General features: G+C 27.5%; 12 protein-coding genes across 12 annotated transcripts; 6 read left to right on the top strand and 6 right to left on the bottom strand. All coding sequences in view use genetic code 6, as the record gives it.

Annotated features, from left to right (window-relative positions):
• Positions 1-172: 172 nt before the first annotated feature.
• On the bottom strand, positions 173-2,326 carry PTMB.93c (hypothetical protein). The annotated part of the gene is made up of 3 exons (XM_001346881.1): positions 173-227; positions 253-1,726; positions 1,750-2,326. The coding sequence occupies 3 exons, from the start codon at positions 2,324-2,326 to the stop codon at positions 173-175; spliced, it is 2,106 nt and encodes a 701-aa protein (XP_001346917.1).
• Positions 2,327-2,618: 292 nt separating this feature from the next.
• PTMB.94 (Retinol dehydogenase) lies at positions 2,619-3,657 on the top strand. Its single annotated transcript, XM_001346882.1, has 4 exons — positions 2,619-2,849; positions 2,875-3,096; positions 3,126-3,343; positions 3,366-3,657. The coding sequence occupies 4 exons, from the start codon at positions 2,619-2,621 to the stop codon at positions 3,655-3,657; spliced, it is 963 nt and encodes a 320-aa protein (XP_001346918.1).
• A 71-nt stretch (positions 3,658-3,728) lies between these two features.
• On the top strand, positions 3,729-4,562 carry PTMB.95 (hypothetical protein). The annotated part of the gene is made up of 1 exon (XM_001346883.1): positions 3,729-4,562. The coding sequence occupies one exon, from the start codon at positions 3,729-3,731 to the stop codon at positions 4,560-4,562; it is 834 nt and encodes a 277-aa protein (XP_001346919.1).
• A 47-nt stretch (positions 4,563-4,609) lies between these two features.
• On the top strand, positions 4,610-5,485 carry PTMB.96 (Microtubule-binding protein). The annotated part of the gene is made up of 3 exons (XM_001346884.1): positions 4,610-4,745; positions 4,768-5,075; positions 5,102-5,485. 3 exons carry the CDS (start codon positions 4,610-4,612, stop codon positions 5,483-5,485), a joined length of 828 nt encoding a protein of 275 aa, XP_001346920.1.
• A 78-nt stretch (positions 5,486-5,563) lies between these two features.
• Positions 5,564-6,574, bottom strand: PTMB.97c (hypothetical protein). Its single annotated transcript, XM_001346885.1, has 3 exons — positions 5,564-5,887; positions 5,910-6,152; positions 6,179-6,574. The coding sequence occupies 3 exons, from the start codon at positions 6,572-6,574 to the stop codon at positions 5,564-5,566; spliced, it is 963 nt and encodes a 320-aa protein (XP_001346921.1).
• Positions 6,575-6,630: 56 nt separating this feature from the next.
• On the bottom strand, positions 6,631-8,291 carry PTMB.98c (Kelch repeat-containing protein). Its single annotated transcript, XM_001346886.1, has 3 exons — positions 6,631-6,799; positions 6,828-8,048; positions 8,071-8,291. 3 exons carry the CDS (start codon positions 8,289-8,291, stop codon positions 6,631-6,633), a joined length of 1,611 nt encoding a protein of 536 aa, XP_001346922.1.
• Positions 8,292-8,465: 174 nt separating this feature from the next.
• Positions 8,466-9,580, top strand: PTMB.99 (RNA cyclase). The annotated part of the gene is made up of 4 exons (XM_001346887.1): positions 8,466-8,558; positions 8,585-8,681; positions 8,707-8,980; positions 9,007-9,580. 4 exons carry the CDS (start codon positions 8,466-8,468, stop codon positions 9,578-9,580), a joined length of 1,038 nt encoding a protein of 345 aa, XP_001346923.1.
• A 1,831-nt stretch (positions 9,581-11,411) lies between these two features.
• Positions 11,412-12,143, top strand: PTMB.100 (hypothetical protein). The annotated part of the gene is made up of 1 exon (XM_001346888.1): positions 11,412-12,143. One exon carries the CDS (start codon positions 11,412-11,414, stop codon positions 12,141-12,143), a length of 732 nt encoding a protein of 243 aa, XP_001346924.1.
• Positions 12,144-12,527: 384 nt separating this feature from the next.
• On the bottom strand, positions 12,528-13,958 carry PTMB.101c (hypothetical protein). Its single annotated transcript, XM_001346889.1, has 1 exon — positions 12,528-13,958. One exon carries the CDS (start codon positions 13,956-13,958, stop codon positions 12,528-12,530), a length of 1,431 nt encoding a protein of 476 aa, XP_001346925.1.
• Positions 13,959-14,012: 54 nt separating this feature from the next.
• On the bottom strand, positions 14,013-14,682 carry PTMB.102c (hypothetical protein). The annotated part of the gene is made up of 2 exons (XM_001346890.1): positions 14,013-14,269; positions 14,295-14,682. The coding sequence occupies 2 exons, from the start codon at positions 14,680-14,682 to the stop codon at positions 14,013-14,015; spliced, it is 645 nt and encodes a 214-aa protein (XP_001346926.1).
• An 85-nt stretch (positions 14,683-14,767) lies between these two features.
• On the bottom strand, positions 14,768-15,241 carry PTMB.103c (hypothetical protein). The annotated part of the gene is made up of 1 exon (XM_001346891.1): positions 14,768-15,241. The coding sequence occupies one exon, from the start codon at positions 15,239-15,241 to the stop codon at positions 14,768-14,770; it is 474 nt and encodes a 157-aa protein (XP_001346927.1).
• A 774-nt stretch (positions 15,242-16,015) lies between these two features.
• PTMB.104 (hypothetical protein) lies at positions 16,016-17,968 on the top strand. The annotated part of the gene is made up of 1 exon (XM_001346892.1): positions 16,016-17,968. One exon carries the CDS (start codon positions 16,016-16,018, stop codon positions 17,966-17,968), a length of 1,953 nt encoding a protein of 650 aa, XP_001346928.1.
• Positions 17,969-18,019: the final 51 nt, after the last annotated feature.

An 18,019-nucleotide genomic window follows, 5' to 3' on the forward strand; every position in this document is an offset into this window, starting at 1 on the left:
TACAAGACTAACATAGCATTCGTAGTTATGTAAGAACTCTAAGGAATAATATCCCTAAAGGACTTATTTAATGAAATTTTAGATGATGTCTATTTAGATGAAGACATTCATGGCACTGTAAGAATGGAGTAAACATCATAATAATAGTCAATACAAACTATTTATTGATCAATCAAAATATTTAACATGCTTACTATCCTGGTTTTTATTGATATAATTATTATGTTCTAATTATAATTAATCTATTCATACCCATTCTCTTTAGTCGCATTTGGCTAAAATTACTATTAATCACTATATCTATATTCATAAGGAGTGAAGTTGTAGGTTGATGGTCTAAACTCTCCTGGCTTGTAATCATTTGCAGTATCGTACATCTTATTATAGTCCTCACTTAGATTATAATTGGGTAGGGGACTCTATTGTACATAAGGACTTGTATAAGTGTTTGATATTGGAACATATGGTTACATGGGCACAGTGTCATTGCCATCATTATATTTATCCCATTAACTAAAGTCATATTTCTTTTTTGGATCATTGGAGAGTTATGGAGCATAATAGGATTAGTTTGGATTGTAATTAGTATTTTCAAATTCTTGTACTTAAACAGGCTACTATTATATCACATCGATCTTTTAGAATTAAGATTCTAAGTTGATATATTATTGACTCTGAGGTTAGGTTTGGAGAGTTGGTATATACTATTAGGATTGGGGAGTTTATTATGAATGCTAAGCATAATTGATTGGATTATAACTAGGAATGTTTTGAAAATTGTAAAGATTTGGGTTGTTATTAGTTAGACGACTTGATTGAGACGGGTTTATAAAATTGCTAGATTATTATGGTCGACTATGTTTGCTAACGTATTTAGGTTAATAATCTGGTTTATCATCTATTATGGTATCATCCATATTAGCTTGAATTTCTTAACTAACTTTATTTGAAATTACTGGAGGTTGTTTTGGTTCTATTTGTTGAGATCCTTGCATAGAATCAGCATTGTAAAAGGGATTTGTGAAAGAGGGTTTGTTAGGCTTTTAATTTGCTTCAGGTTGTTGTCCAAATTGTTATTATTAGGAATTGTTGAAAGAATTACCTCCAAATTATTGTTCATCTTTATTATCTTATTAGATAGTCTCATTCATAGTTTTAGGGATTAATAAACTAGTATCATTAATGAAACTATCATATCTTCTCTCATATGGGACATAAGTATCATTCAATTACTGAGGTACTTACTTTTATGGCTCTTATTATGGTATTATAGGTTTATTAACAGGTTATGGTTCAGAAGGCTATCGTTAACGAGGTTAGGAATTCAAATTTTCTAAGTCTCTGGAACATTTGACACAAATGCATTTTTTCTTTTTTTCAGGGACATTCTAAACAACATCTTCTTGAATAGATTCAGGTTATTTTTAAACAGGAATAGGTGGTGGAATTTCCTCATGTAAAATAGGTGCTTCATTCATGTATTAGAGGTTATTGTTATCAGAAAAGAAGACCTAAGGTTATTCTTCATACTCATAAAATGGTTATTATTGTTGAGGTGGTTGATCATACATGTAATCATTGGGATCTGGTGGCCAAAATGATTAAAGAATCTTCTCACCTCCCAAAGATTGTTCCAGTTATTCAGGATGGAATTAATTGGATAATATAGGTAACTCTTTGTCCTTCAAGAATTTGATTTTGCCTAGAGTGATAGGACTGATGTATTCTACTTTATCTTAAATAAATTACCTTCAATTTATGACCAGAGTAGATTGATAGATAGAGTAGCATTCAGAATATATATGGCATCACAAGTATTAGGGAAGCAAGTCTACAAAATCTTAATGATGGAAAATATTTTATCCAATGGCATTTTGTAAGCACTCTGATCTTTAGTTTGAATGACAGCTATCCAGGACTCTACTTTGCCACTATAAAACATATAATCCTCGATGATGGCACACAAAATAATTGTTGCTCTCTCGAATAATGCCAAATCATCCACCAACTTTGTAGAAACTACTATACAGGGAATGTGCTATCTGGTTCTACCCTCTATATAAAGGGCACCTTTAAACTATTGATTCACATCATTAATTTACGTAGAGTTACTCCACTTCTTTATCAAGTTACATGAAACCGGGCTAAAACACGATGTCACTTGTTCTAATTAATTGCTAGAATGATCAATTGTGATTACATCCACTGAGGCTTCAATATTGAATTTATTGGCATAAAGATATCTAAGTAAAAGATCATCTGTATGGATATTCGCATCATATTTCTGATTCTTTTATAATGCTTAGGCTATTGCACTTATTTGCATTCGTTCAAATTAATCGTAATCTTGCACTTTGAAAATCTTTCTGATTGCATTTTAACCAACTCCTATTTTTATACTCCCAGCTATGAGTCAATAATAAACTTGCATACGATCCAATATAATATTATCTGCCACAAAGCCAGGCAATCTGAGATAATCAAATCGTTATTGAAACATATTTTAATATAAATAAATTTTAGTTAATAATGAATATATTTCAGAACTCAATAAAAAAATAACAAAATCTTTTAATTTATGCTAAAAGGTTTATAGAATAAATATTCATAACAATTTAATGTGCATTTTTTGTATTTTGGGAATAGCAATCTTTTTGTGGTTACTACACATCTACATGACTGGAGGTGTATGCAAAATCAAAAAGAATCTCAGCGGCAAAGTTGTCTTCATAACTGGGGCCAACACTGGCATTGGCAAGGAAACAGCACTTTAATTGGGAACTATGGGTGCTACCATTGTGATTGCCTGTCGAGATACTATTAAGGGATAAGCAGTGTTGGATGAATTGGTATCTTAAATTAACTTAAACATAGAATAAACTAACCAAAGCTTTCATGATAAAATTGGATTTATCCTGTCTCAATTCTGTAAAATAAAGCGTAGAGGATTTTAAGAAGCTGAATATCCCATAGATCGATATCTTGATTAATAACGCTGGTGTGATGGCTCCTCAAACATATAAGACCACGAAACAGTCTTATGAACTTTAATTTGGTACCAATCACTTAGGTCATTTCTTGTTGACTGAGCTATTGGTACTCTTTATTTCTCCTAACTCATCTAGGTTCCTTATTTGAAAGTTGCCTAATAAAGTAGATTGGTCAATGTAGCATCCTTAGCTCATAAGCACTCCAAGTTGGATTTCTAAGACATCAATTGTTCACAATATGCCAATTCTAAACTATGGCCAATCAAATACAATCTCTAAGCCTATGGAAACAGTAAACTATGCAATATCCTCCACGCAATGGAAGTTTCTAAAAGACATGGAATCAAGGGTTGGTAAGACAAATCTCTATGATAGTTCTTTACATCCTGGAGTAGTTCGAACAGAATTAGTCAGAGAGATTGTAGGAAATCCAATATTGAACATCGTATTCAAATTAGTTACTCCCATTTATTTTATATTCACTAAGAGTTGTTTACAGGGAGCTTAGACCACCTTATAATGTGCTTTAGAAGATTATGATAAATTAGTTGATGGAGGATACTATTCAGATTGCAAGATAAAACAACCATTATTTGCAAATAAGCAATTAGCCGAGAAGTTATGGGAATTCTCCACTGAGAAATTGAAACCCTATCTGTAAAAATGAAAGTGAGTGTATAAATAATAAAAATAATATATTAATCAATTATGGATAAACTCTCATATTTAAAGAAGTACATGGATAATGGACAATCGAAAACAAAAGTTACTTATCAAAATAATATTAAAGATTAAGACAATATTGATGTGTTGATGGGCAGAGTAATAAGCAAAGAAAACTATGATGAAATGGAATAATAGCCAATATTTGTAGAGACTGTAGAATCTATACTCATTGACAAATAAAAGAAATAGCTGTTTCTCAAGTAGATGATGAACAAAGAGAGAAGTAGAAGCAACAGTCAAGGATCTAGTTCATCTGATTCAGATTCAGACTCTGATGATTCTTCCAGTAAGTCTGACTCTGATATGTCGGTTGAGAGAGCACCTAAGCCTCAAGAAGTCATTCATAGAGATGTCAAGACTGGTCAGAGAATTACTTAAAGTCAAAGGGTTGAATAGGAAAAATAATTGAATCCAAAATTGAAAGCCAAAGAAGATAAATAGACCGTTCTTTAAGCAAACAAATAGCAAATTGAAATGTGGTCTAAGGGACTTGTTTAGATTTAAGAGAAATAGAAGAAGTAAGAAGATGCTCAATAAGCTTTAGCAACCAAGAATGAAGAATAGATTAAGTAAATTGATATGCAATTGATGGGTCAACAGAAGTTTGATGATCCCATGAGGAAGATGATTTAAGAAGAAGATGACAAATAAATTACGTTAAAGCAATCTGATTTCTTACTCAAATGCAAATTCCCACCCCCAATCAATAGATTCAATATACTGCCTGGATTTAGATGGGATGGAGTCGATAGAAGTAATGGCTATGAAATGAAGTTATTGAACTCTATCAATGATAGCAAATATAAGAAATTAGAAATGCAACTTGAAAATATGAGAGATTAATGAAATATATATATTTTTTAACCTAAATATTAATTTGAATTTAAATTGTTATGAATTAAGAAATATCGAGAGCTGAGTTATTGCAATGGGTTAACGATTTACTAAAAACGACGATTAATAAAATTGAATAATTAGGAACTGGGGCCATCTATTGTTAACTTATTGATGCAGTTCATCCAGGAAAAAGTATTTGATTTTTAATGGTTAGTCCAATTAAGTAAAGTAAATTGGAGAGCAAAATAAGAATATGAGTTTGTTAACAATTTTAAGATCCTTTAATAATCATTCACCAAGTTGGGATTGTAAAAACCCATTGAAATTGAAAAATTGACTAAATGCAAATATTAAGATAATCTTGAATTTCTATAATGGATGAAAAGATATATCGACACTCATTATGTTCCCAAAGACTACGATCCATTGACAAAAAGAGGGAATCAAGATTTTGAAGATCCTGACAAACAAATTAGAAATTAATCAAAACCGAAAGTTCTAACAAAAAACAATACTAAAGATGTATGATCATTTCGATTATCTTATAGCAATAGATCATTTAAAACTTATCTAAGAATTCCTCATTTGCAACAATCCAAATTTTAAATAATGACTTTTCCAATAAAGAAAACAGATAGGCTTCCATGACTGATTTATTATTGCAGATTGAAACATTGAAATGCGAGAGAGATTTTTATTATGTAAAACTAAAAGACTTGGATGGGTTAATGGATTAGCATTTGCAATAGGGTTTGACAGCTGATTAACTTTGCAAAGGAATCAAGGAAATCCTATATAACACTCAAGATAAATCCATAGTGGTACAATAAAACGGAGATTTAGAAGTCACTTACTATGAGACCAACGAAGATGCCAAGTCTGAATTCTGTAAAACAGAACAAAATTAAGCAGATGATATATCCATATCTTGAAATTAATTATAAATTATGTATTTCATATTTTCAATACTATTTTTTAACTGTAATAATATGAAAGAACAACATCTTGTATCAATCAGCTATGCTCTTTATAGATTGAACAGCCATTCTTTGTTCTGAGTCTTGTTTCTTATAATCTTTCTCTTTATCACTCTGATCCGAGGAACGACGAGACGGACTTTAAGTCTTGTTCCTGTCTTGAAATGCAATCAGTGAGCAAGGCAGGAACATGTCTGCTTCTAATTGCAAAGCCCCCAAATATAGATCATTCGAATTAAAGGAAAAATAGGAGTATTCTTTAAACCTTTGTAAACACAATATAGTATAAATTCCTATCAGAAGAGTTGAAACATACACTAATAGTCCAACCATATAGGTTGATCTAGTAAAATACATCTTGAATAAGAGGAATTGATACTAAGAAAACTGAAACACAAAGCTAAAATATAGTCATCTTTTTCCATAAATCCTTCACTTTTAAATCAAATTCCTCATGCTTTTGAGTAGGAACGTAAATCTTGAGAGTGACGTAGCCTTAAATCGCAATTAATGCAACCAAAAATATTTCAACTCTGATGTCAAAGAACCATATGGATATGAAAACAATCAAGATTATTTTAGAGACAGCGTGAACGCAACATATACCAAAATTATACCTTGTCTATCATTTGAATTTGAATGTATTACCTCTTAGATCTTATCGGAGAAACATTGTATAGCCAAAATAGTGAATAGATAGGTTAAAATAAATAGGTATTAGATCCAAGGAATAAATGTCCAAGCTTGTCCTAAAAACGTTGTTTATGAAATTAACATTGATAAAAAAGTAGCTATTATTAACTAAATAACAGCCACAAATAGAGCTGTTTGCTAGTAAATTTAAGGTCTCTCTCCTCTAAACCCTAGCTTTTCTTACATTACTCTCATTTCATAATTGACTATCTGATTAATGTCATCATATTTTTCAGCTGCCATGTCTTGAATTTCATTTATTTTTTAAGTTAAACTTCCTTGTTGATTTGGGATATCATATGCTTAATCTAAATCAACTTAATTTAAGTGATCCTCCTCTCTAGAATTCATTGCTATATGTTATTATGTAAAATAAAAATAATGAAATTAAAATCAATTACAAGTTGTCAAAAGTGACTTAAGTTCAGGAAATACAAATCGTTAAATGACATAGTATGTCTGTCACCCCCAAATACAATCATAAAATCGTTAAATACAGCAACAGAATGTCCATCTCTAGCGCATGGTTTCTTACCATTAATAACATTCTAACCTCCTGTTATTGGTAAAAGAAATCTAAGACGATATAAGGGATTATCAATACTTTGAAATGATTTATTATCCAAATTCAGTCAATATTCCTTTTTTTAATTTTAAGTCTTATTTAGGATTGCCAATCAAGATAATAGATGTCTTTAATTTTTCAGTCACATTGCAATCATCTTAAAAGTTCATTATTTCTCTATTTTCAACTTCAAATAATTTTAACATGGCTGTTTTTTTTTTCTTCTGCTCCCATCTTTTTCTTTCCTAAACATTATTTAAAGTTGTATGAACAGTTGAATTATTCTAATTGTTTTAATTACTTTAGTATTAACTCAGCTCAGGACTAGCAAAGTTATTGGGATTATTATTAATAGAATAAGAAGAATACTATGATTATGATCCAGGACGTAGTTTATTTGGTGATGGACTTGGTGACTTTCTCAAACTTAATGGTCTAAGTAAGATAGGTCCTCTCCTTGGTTTCTGTTATCTTGGTTGATTTCTATTGGTTTTTGTAGGAGAAGGTACTTCTGCTTCCTTTCGCCTAGAAGTATCAGCATTGATTGTTTTCCATTTTTGGATATCCACGTTGAAGCTATGCAAATCATCAAGTTCCCAAGTCACATCATGAATGCCTCCGAATAAAATTAATTTGTTTTGATATGAAATTAATGAATGTCCTGATCTAGTCCTTAGATCTTCATTCAAACTGTCGATGCCAATAAATATCCATTATAATGTTAACATATTGAACTGCCAGAGGTCATTATATCTCTTATCTCCATTCTTTCCACCAAATATATACACACTCTGATTATGACTAGTTATGGAACTACCATCTCTAGGTGCTGGTTCCATCCCTTTTTGCTTGTTTAATTTCATCCATCTATTCTCATTGAAATTAAAACTGAATAAATCATTCGAGTGTTTGCATTCATTCCCACCATAAAAACCACCAAAAATTATCCATTAATCGTTGTATAACGTTGCACAATGATTATCCAATGGTGATGGATAGGTTTTATTAATTTCTAATTTTTGCCATTATTGTTTTTTGACGTCATGAATGAATATTTCATTTGTTGAAATTGAATCAGCTACTTATCCACCAAATAAGTAAATATTATCTAAGTAACTGCAAATTGAATGTCTGCAACGAGGTCCTGGTTCATAATCGCATTTGATTTTCTGCCATACATAAGTTTGAGCATTCAGATTAAGTTTGTAGAAGTCTTTCATAATACCTTCTGCATACTAGTATCCTCCATATAAATATAAACTGAGTTATTATGTTAATATACTGATTGTTTAAGATGGTTATTGATGAACTTGATCTGGGAAGGAGATTTTTGCCATCTATCTTGCACTCCTACCATTTTGGATCTAATTATTCTTAATTAACTTTCGTAATCAAAGGTAAATATTTGTATTCTGATTCTTAGAGATGAGATTCAGTCGGACTAGCCGGATAAAGTTTTAAAGAGTCATTCTTCCTATATGTATGAGATCTGTTGGAGTACATGAAAATAATAAATTTAATTCTTAGCTTTAATAAATTTTTGATAAAAAAGTGACCATTTTAAAACAAATTCCCTTTTCATTTGGTATATTCCCTTTAATTAATAAACAGATAAAGATTTAATTGTTTGACCAAAAAACAACCATTTCAATAAAATATTTTGCCATTAATTTATATATGATTAGTTTTTAATAAGTGATAAATTTTAGAGAAATTCTACTCTGTTCAACTTTGAGTGAAAGGCCAGTTAAAATTGAGTTCTCACAATATGTAAAATCAATATTCCTATAGATAAGCCAGGTCCTCATTTATAGACAATGTTAAAATTATTGCAATTAATCTAAACTGGATGCAAGATAGATGTCAACACAAAAGGAATCATTTATATACCAGGTTATTATTATTAAATTCATATTAGGAATCATAACAAATTAAGATGGTATGTTACAAACTTATAATTGTGGTGCTGAAAGATCTATATCATATTATTTAGAAATATTGTTGATTCTGAGTTTATTTGGCAAAGCACCTTTAAATATTGAATTAAATGGCCTAACTAATGATTCAACCGATTAATCTGTCGATTCCATAATCAATGCATATATCCCTTTAATAAAGAAATTCAGTCCTGATTGGGATGTCTCATTAAAAGTTACCAAAAGGGGATTTCTGGCAGGAACTGGCACTATCATGTATCATTAAAATATGAAATTTATAGTTTGCATTCTAAACCAATAAAATAGATTTAAAATACAACTATAATTGAGAGAGGACCTATTTGCAAAATTAGAGGAGTGTGCTCAGGAAGTAAAGTGGCTCCTAATCTTTTGAATCGAGTTGTTGGTCAATGTAGAAATGTATTCAATGATTATATTCCTGATGTTTGGATTCACACTGATTTACAAAAATCATAAAAAGGAATAGAGTTTCAAAGCGGATATGCAGTTTCATTGGTAGCAGAAAGCACTAATGGATTATTTATTTCATGTGATTGTGAATATTCAAATGACCTTAATAATCCAGAGAAAGTTGGAGAAGCTGCTGCATTGAGATTGTTAGATGAAATTAAAAATTGTGGATGCTGTGATACAACCTAATAATAATTTGCACTATTGCTAATGGCAATTAGTTAAAGAAAGGTGAGTCAAATAAAATTAGGAAGAATTTCAACTCACACCATTGAAACTCTTAGGATTATAAGATCAATATTTGGTGTCACTTTCAATATAGAAGATTCAGTATTTTCCTGTATTGGTTGCGGCTTAATGAATTTGTCTAGATAAACACAATGAAATTGTTTATAATAAAATTATTGTATTTTTGTAAAAACCATCAATTTATTATAATTCTGAATTATATAGGTGACTTTAACTATACAATTCGGCGTATTGTTGGTTTCTGAATAGTATTTTATGTACTTGGCTAACAAATTGTTTATGTAAATAAAACTAATAATTTGACTTAAAAAATTATTATTCCATTTAAAAACATTAATTCAATAAAGAATTTGTAATTTATAGAGACACAAGAATTAAAATAATTGAAATATTGAATTAAATCAAAATAGAAAAGAGAAAAAAAACAAATAAAAGAAATTTTGTTTATGAATATTTTGGATTTATATATTGGTATATCCTTCTATATAAACAGATGATTATTTAGTAATAACATGAAAATAAATAAAGAATTTTAATAATAAAATTTTGGTATTATAATTTTACATCTAACAATATATTAAAGAAAGCAATTATATTTATTTAAACAATAATGTCAAATAATGAAGGAATCAACGAGTAAGAATAATAACATCCCCTTGACTACTACAAGGAATCGATTCGATTATACTATTATAATATAGTTCTCCATTAACATGTAGAATTTGTCTCCTAAATTATATCAGGTTGAATAAGTCACTCAAGAGCGAAATGAGATTAAACAAAAATTATAGAAATTTTAAGCTTTGGAGGATCAAGAAAGTGACCTATCCATGGATGACAAAAGAAAAAGAAACAGAAGATCAGCTGTTGAGATTCCAAGAAGTCATGTTTGTTAGATAAAAAATTGTAATAAATCTTATGGCTCAGAAGGATCGTTAATGCAACATATGAAAATTAAACATGGTATTACCCTTGAAAAACATATGAATTTCATTTTATGAATTAACTATTAGTTTAAGTAAAAATTAAATCATTAATCATAATGATTTTAATGGACCTCTCCTCCTAACGATGCTATGTTAATTAGATCATCAATTTTTTATTTCTATATTCAGATTTCTCTTTATAAGCTAAGCTAATTTGCTATGTATTATTTAAAAACTTGAAATTTCCGTAGTTTCCATAAAATTAGAAAAAAGTGAATTCAGAGTATAGAAATAAAATTGAAAATTCATATCGATAGATGAACTCATAAAATTCTTATACCTGCACAAGGTTTAGGTGTTAAAGCTATTCTCTATTAGACTCTGCATAAAATTATAAAATATATCCGTATTGTTCTTTATTTTTTCTGTCTTCTTAAAATATCTGAAATTTAATATACTAAGAATACTCTAATTTCATATATATAGTATTCCTACATGTAGATTACTTATAAAGAAGGCTGATAAGTGATAATACTTGACTTTCTAGATCAAAATTATTGATGTATTTTATCTTCATTAGATGAGATCTTAAATAGGATGTCAATCAAATCAAAAACCATGTCTCTAAAATTTAGTTTGATTATCTGTGACTTTAGAGTAGATACTTGCACTCCCTTGCTAATCAATAAACAAAGTATCAAAGGATAGAAATCAGAGAGATTGGATATTAATAGAAATTATAATGATCAAAACAAAATTTAATTAGTACATCACAAAAGGAGAATTTCATATTATTTATTATTAAGTTAGGTGAGATTTAATCATAAAAAGAAGTAAAAATTGGCTAAAATATAAAAGAAACATTGAATATATTGTTTATCAAATGGGAAATTAATATCGTATGAAGTGTACGTAACATTTAGGTATCACTGGACGTATTTCAGAATATTTTTTAATATATTTATGAATATGGTTTTTCGCTCTATTTTATAATCTTATATTTTATTTCAGATATAATAATATAATTTATGAAATAATAAATGGAATAAAATATAATATAATCAACTACTGTTAAAACAATCAAAGAACTCAAGAAGAAACAAGAATTTAGAACTTCAATGGAAGGAGATGAATTTGAATAAAATGAATCTACATAAAGCGAAAAACGAACCCCCGATGATGAAACTAGCAAAACATAATACACCAAATTTAGACTTAATCATAAAGGATCAATCAATTAAATATTACCCAAATTAAGTCAATCTAATCTGTAGGAATCCACTAAATCCTTATAAAAATAATTGAGCGAGGAGCTTCCTCCTAAATAATTTGGACAAAGAAAGAGATTTAATAGATATGCCACATAAAAATTATAACAGCAACCATTATAACTTACTGAATAAATCGATTAAACCACTGCAATGAATCTTATTTTAAATAAATCCAAAACATTAGCAGACTATTATACAAATAATCAACTAACATCAACTTAGATTCACATGTTTCTTACTGATAACAAATAATTTGTTTTTACATTTATGGCATTTCTTAATCGGTTAGCAGAGAAGGGGATCTTATCAATCTCTCTAACCAATATATAAAAGTCTGTTCTAACATAAATAGAGCAATTTACAATTAATCAAATAAATAGGGAATTAAATAAACTCGAATTAAATAAGAAAATATAAGATCAAATGAAAAAAATTGAAATCAAACAAAATTAATATTCAAAATTTCTCTCTGAATTAGAAGCATCATTAAAATTTTTTTGAGTTATTTTTATATCACCTTTATTTAACATTGTAAATTTTTTAATTAGACCTCACAACACTATGTTTGTACATATTATCAACATCAATTCATTGTATATTAGGATTATAAAATTATTATTAAATTTTAGATTTCTTAATATAAACTTAATTGATGTTATTAAAACAGTTTCAATACTCATATTTGAATTTACTCGATTGTAATATAATTAAAATTAAAATGCAATTATAAACATGTGTCTAATTTGGATTTTTTATGATGGATAAAAAAGTATATGGTATAACTTTATTTAGTATTACTGAATTTTATTGAGATGTCGAAATTATATTGATAAATTTATAAAACATATCATAAGTAACCTTTAATATTGAAAACAATTATATTTTTCATTTTTATTACAAGAAACTTGGAGAATCAAAACCTGATACTTCATGCAGTATTGATTATGATTACATCATTAAACTACTGTATTTGAGTTTAACGGCTGAATTCAATTCTCCTTCTATCACATCCATTTCTAATTCATTTTTTATTGATTATAATTATTGTAACTATTATTCTGTTTATTCAATTCGTTGATTTATTTCTTTTAATTTGATTCTTTTAAATTAAACTAATCTATCTAAACTATCCTCTTCAAAATGAATAAAAATTACGTCTAAATTAATAACTCCACTCTTTCTAGCTCTTATAGCATTTTAAAAGTTTTCTCTTTCTTAAGAACTTCCAAAATAAGCATAATTTAGTTGTTTACCAACATGCAATCCTAAACAAGTTTAGCATTAAGTTTCTTCTAAGTAAAATTGATCTGACATATAAGGTATGATGGTAACAAAATTTTGAGGATATTTATGTTGAACTATATTGTTTTGACCTAAACTAATATAATATGTAAAATTCCCATGTAAAGGAGTGGATAAATAATCACAAATAATTCTACCTTTATATGTGAGTAAAGGTGAGGGAGGAACGACCCTATCATTTCTAATTAATTTAAAGGTTGATTGTTACACAACTTTTAAACTCTAAATATTGAATACAATTCTTACATTTTCTTGCTCTATCATTTTAGTTCTAAAATCTGAATCATTGGGATTGATAAAATGAGACATTACTTTTATTTCTAGATCTTTGGCAATGGCAAATCGAAAGACCTCAGCTATATAATTTCTTTATTCCTAATATCTAGCCCTATAGATGATGCATTTATTATTATTTGTTACTATTATTTCATCTAATTAGAATCCATAAGTCACTTTCTAAGAATCACATATATTATACTTCTAATTAAACGAAATGAATAATCTTGGGTTATTCTCCATCATATATCTCACAATAAACGTGATCAATAAAGTTAAAAAATAGCACTAATAGTTTCTTTTTGAGGAAAACATCAAAAGCTACCCAAGGATATAATCTTCTAGCTAAATTAAGTTTGAGAACATACACATTTATTACAGACTTTACTCAAAAGTTATAGGTTAATAAAGTAAAGATCGAAGACCTAAAACATAAAAATATTAATCCTTAAATTATAGCCCATATAATTTGCAAGACATTATTTTTTACTTAGTATCCTTTTGCGAATATTTTATGATATTGTTTAGATTAAAACTTTTAGGATAATTGGTGATACTAAATAATTTTGGATTATATGAAAATTCTGGATCGCATATTCTTTTCTCAAGAGTATCCTCTTCTTTGGTTTTCTGAATCATTTAGCTTAATTGTAAGTCTTGCTAAAAAGATAATTTGAAATAGGAGAACAATCCATAGAAATTGAAATTCTCACTATTTTATATAAATGTATAATCCATTTAATAAAATAATGGAGCTTAACATTCTTTCACTTTATCAATATTTATTAATAATCATTGTTTTTCAGCTGTACCATCTGATGCTACATTGTATTCTTGATTTTCACCATCTAGTGTTATAACTTTGACTCCATTAACTTTTCCACTTGAACAGTTATCCCTAATGATTTCCAAGTCTTTAATCTAACCTTTAATCTTGATAACTGTCACAGGTGAATTAGAGCATTGTTTTTTACAGTTATTCAGATTATTAACGTACTCTTTTAACAGTTTGCACAATTCCTTTTTTGCCTAAGCTCTTTCCTCAGGATCTAATGTATGTTATATTCAATTTACTTTCTGAATCTAAGCCTTTGCATTAATCTTTTAATAATTGCACTTAAACTAATCCAATTTAGCTTTTTGTTAATGGCAATTCCAACTTGTGTAATTTTTTCATCAATTTTTTTCCAGAAACTTAGGTTTGAACTTCTAGAAATGAATTTGACTTTGATGATAATAGATGTTCCATAGATTTTAATATTTTGATATCATGAGAAATAGCTTTTTAATGTTTTAATAAGTCTTCCCATTATTGCATTTGTTTTTCAACCAAAGATATTTGATCACTCTTAGCACAATCTACACTCTTGATGTCAAATTTTGCCAGTTCTTCTAAAGACATCATTTAATCTGTAAAGGCGTAAGCACTCAAACACAAAAGTACTGTTATTAGCAATTTCATTAAATAAATATCAAAATTCGATAATTGATAATTATAAAAAGACTCATACATACAAAAAAAATCAGGTTTTTTTAATTCATTTAATTCAGTTATTTAAATATTCAAGTAACTAGTCTTCATCAAAGGTAGTCTAAGACCATTTATTAAGTTTATCAATTCGAATTTCTTCCTCTGTACAACATTTTTTTGTTATAATCTGTAGAGGTTTAACATTTATTTTTCTATAACTAGTTTATTTTGCTTTATCTTGAATGTCTATTTTTTTACTGTTCATTAAAACTATCTGCTATTATATAAGATATTTTTCAATTGGTGTATATGATTAACCAACTGCTCCAAGGCCATTAAATTTATTCAAAATAGATGGTTAGGAAAGTCTCTGTGATTAAAAATTCTCTGATTTTTATTTGTTGCTCTTCAGTGGTTTCTAAACAGACATAACCAATATCGGTGGTAATGATTTTATTATAAGTGGCTTCTTCAAAACTTAAGATAATGAAATTTGCTTGTATTTTCTATGCAAAAGCATGTTAGGCTTGTTTCTTTCAGATAAAATCATAGATAAATTAAAAATATTTCTCAGATAATAAATATTCGATTAATTCAAACAACAAAGATACTGAAAGTAAGAGATACTAATACCCTTAGAGTAGAAATTACACTTTATCAGCAAATGAACACCTTATAATATAATAAGAACTGTTAAATATGTTTTGATAAAATTAAGTCTTTATATGAGATTTATATTATTAATATATAATATAAACTCAATACTTAATTTATTCTTAAGTTAACTGAATTTCTAATAAAACATTCAATTCATATTGTCGATTCAGACTAAGAAATATTTTATTCCTAATTATTCTGAGTCCAATCAGATTTATTTGTTTATATTTCTTAATGTAATAATATATTATTTTGTATACAATTCAATTTTGATGATTTATTTAAATTTTGGAGCAGTAAAATTAAATTATTTATTATGTGAAAACTTTAATATAATAAATATAATGTATTATTATTAAGACTAAAGACATAGTGAATCAATGGTTATTGCTATTGATTATAAAATCATTCAAATAGAATTTGCAATAATTAAAAGACTAGAAATTATAGAAAATCTTTGAGGGTTTAACAACTGACACAAAGGTTATCATTATTACTGAGTGCTTATCTAAACAGAATTTAGAAATAATTATATAATTATTTAGATAGCAAATTATATTATTTCTCTAAAAACCTAATAATTTCCATCTTTTTATAATAAAGGGTTTGATTAAAATGATGCTTTTATTTGATCAGAGTTTGATTGACTATTAAAATTAAGATAAAAATGTCAAAAGAAGAAAAACTGAAAACTAAGCTTTTAAAAAACATTCATCAACAATCTCTACAAGAATATTAACAGCAATCAAGCGATCTAATTTCAATTTAACCTTAAATTAATACAATTAATGATTATTTGAGAATAGAAAATAATTAATAAGAGTATGAGAACGAAATAATAGATTTCGCAAAGTAAAATTTAGAAAATCAATTTAAATAATCATAAGTTACAAATATTAAATTGTAATTAAAATAGATAATTCTCTCTAAAATTCCATTTCCATAATTTTTAGCCTTCATTAAAATAACTGATAGAAGAGCATAAATAAATTACAAAGCTAAATTAGTGGCTGCATTGAATTAGATTCTCTCAAAACATAATTCCAAAATTTAAGATATTGACATATTGAATATAAATTTTAATCCCATAGATGATGAGGATATTATCCTATATATATTGGTTTTATTAGAAGAATTTGTTAACAAAAATAGATCTATTAAATTAAGTGATTTTACTTAATCGGAAATCAAAGGAATGATGAAGGTTTTTCATAAAGCAAAAGAATTTAATGTTTATAATGCGATTAAAAAAAAATCTTTAACATTTGTTTTAATAGTATAAAACATCAAGTTGATGTCATTTTATTTCAATAATCAAATAGATTGCTTTGATTAATAGCCATTTCTAAATTCAGAGGATTCAATTTGTATTGAATTGCAATAAGACTCAATAGAGGAAAACAAATTGATGGATCAAGAAAAGTCCAGAGAATCAATTTAGCTAATGGTATTGGATCAAAGTAAATTAAAGTAGCAATATCAACCTATAAATTCAAATGTACAATAAGCTCATGAATTCAATAGATTTGAAAAAATGGAGGACTTTACTATAAAGATTCTAATCTTGAGATTAAATGAATTATAGATTCCCTTCCCAGAAATACTGAGAAAGATTAAGTTTACTTATAAGAGCAAGGATTTCGCCATATTAGATTAAAAAGGCATGTTAACTATTAGTCCAGATTTTGAATTAATTAAGTAAATATGTGCTCTTCCTTAAATACAAAAGTTTTCATAGGAATTACAGTTGCCTATGCTATCTTAATTCGTACCAAAAAGAATTAGGTAAATAATAATTTAAAAATATTAACACTATCAAAATAAATCTATTTTAAATGCAATGGAGGAAATGATTATTGTGATTAAAAATAGGTATTCTGATTGCTATGAGGAATTATTAAGAATATATAGGGATGATAAATTTAATATATTTCTTTAATCTATTTGGAATATTTGTGGAGATTAAATTAAAAATATATTATAAAATAAAGTAGATAGTCATAAATTATTCCCTGAATTTGGTAGTAATATTTTGAGAATTGGAACAATGCTCTTTGAGATTAAACAGAATATAGGTAATAACCTGGATTGTGATCAAACTGGGGCTAAAAATATTAGATAAATATGTATAAAATAAAATATGTAGTCTCCTCTACTAAAAATATTTTTTTGTCGATTAACGAAAGTTTAAAAGGCTTTCCCTTTAATGCTTAAACTTCTTCATTTTTCTAATTTCAATGTCATCCTAGTAAACAGGAAATTTTGTTTAGAAGAAATTGCTCAAACTAAATTGTTTATAGAATTTATGAAGAATAAATTTAACTATGATATCGAATAGTAGAAGCCCTCAGAAAGAGTTGAGTTAGTGTTTTTTACTAATAAGTTCATCATTGAACCTGAATCATCTGAGACTTGGCCTAGAATCATTATGCAATAGCTACAATTGATATATCAAAAAAGGAAAAAATACGAGTAATTGATACGGGAGGCTGTTGAAACAAAAGCATATAAATAAAATATCAAAGAGTTAAGTGCCATTTAAGAAAAATAAGATGTAAGAGCTAAAATTAAGGAACTATTGTTATTGATTTATGATTTTATAGTAAATAATTAAAATTGATTTGTCTTGAACTAAGAATAAACATATTTTGATTAATTTTGAAATATAATT

This window comes from Paramecium tetraurelia (assembly GCF_000141845.1).
Source record: "Paramecium tetraurelia macronuclear, complete genome".
Classification (NCBI taxonomy): domain Eukaryota; phylum Ciliophora; class Oligohymenophorea; order Peniculida; family Parameciidae; genus Paramecium; species Paramecium tetraurelia.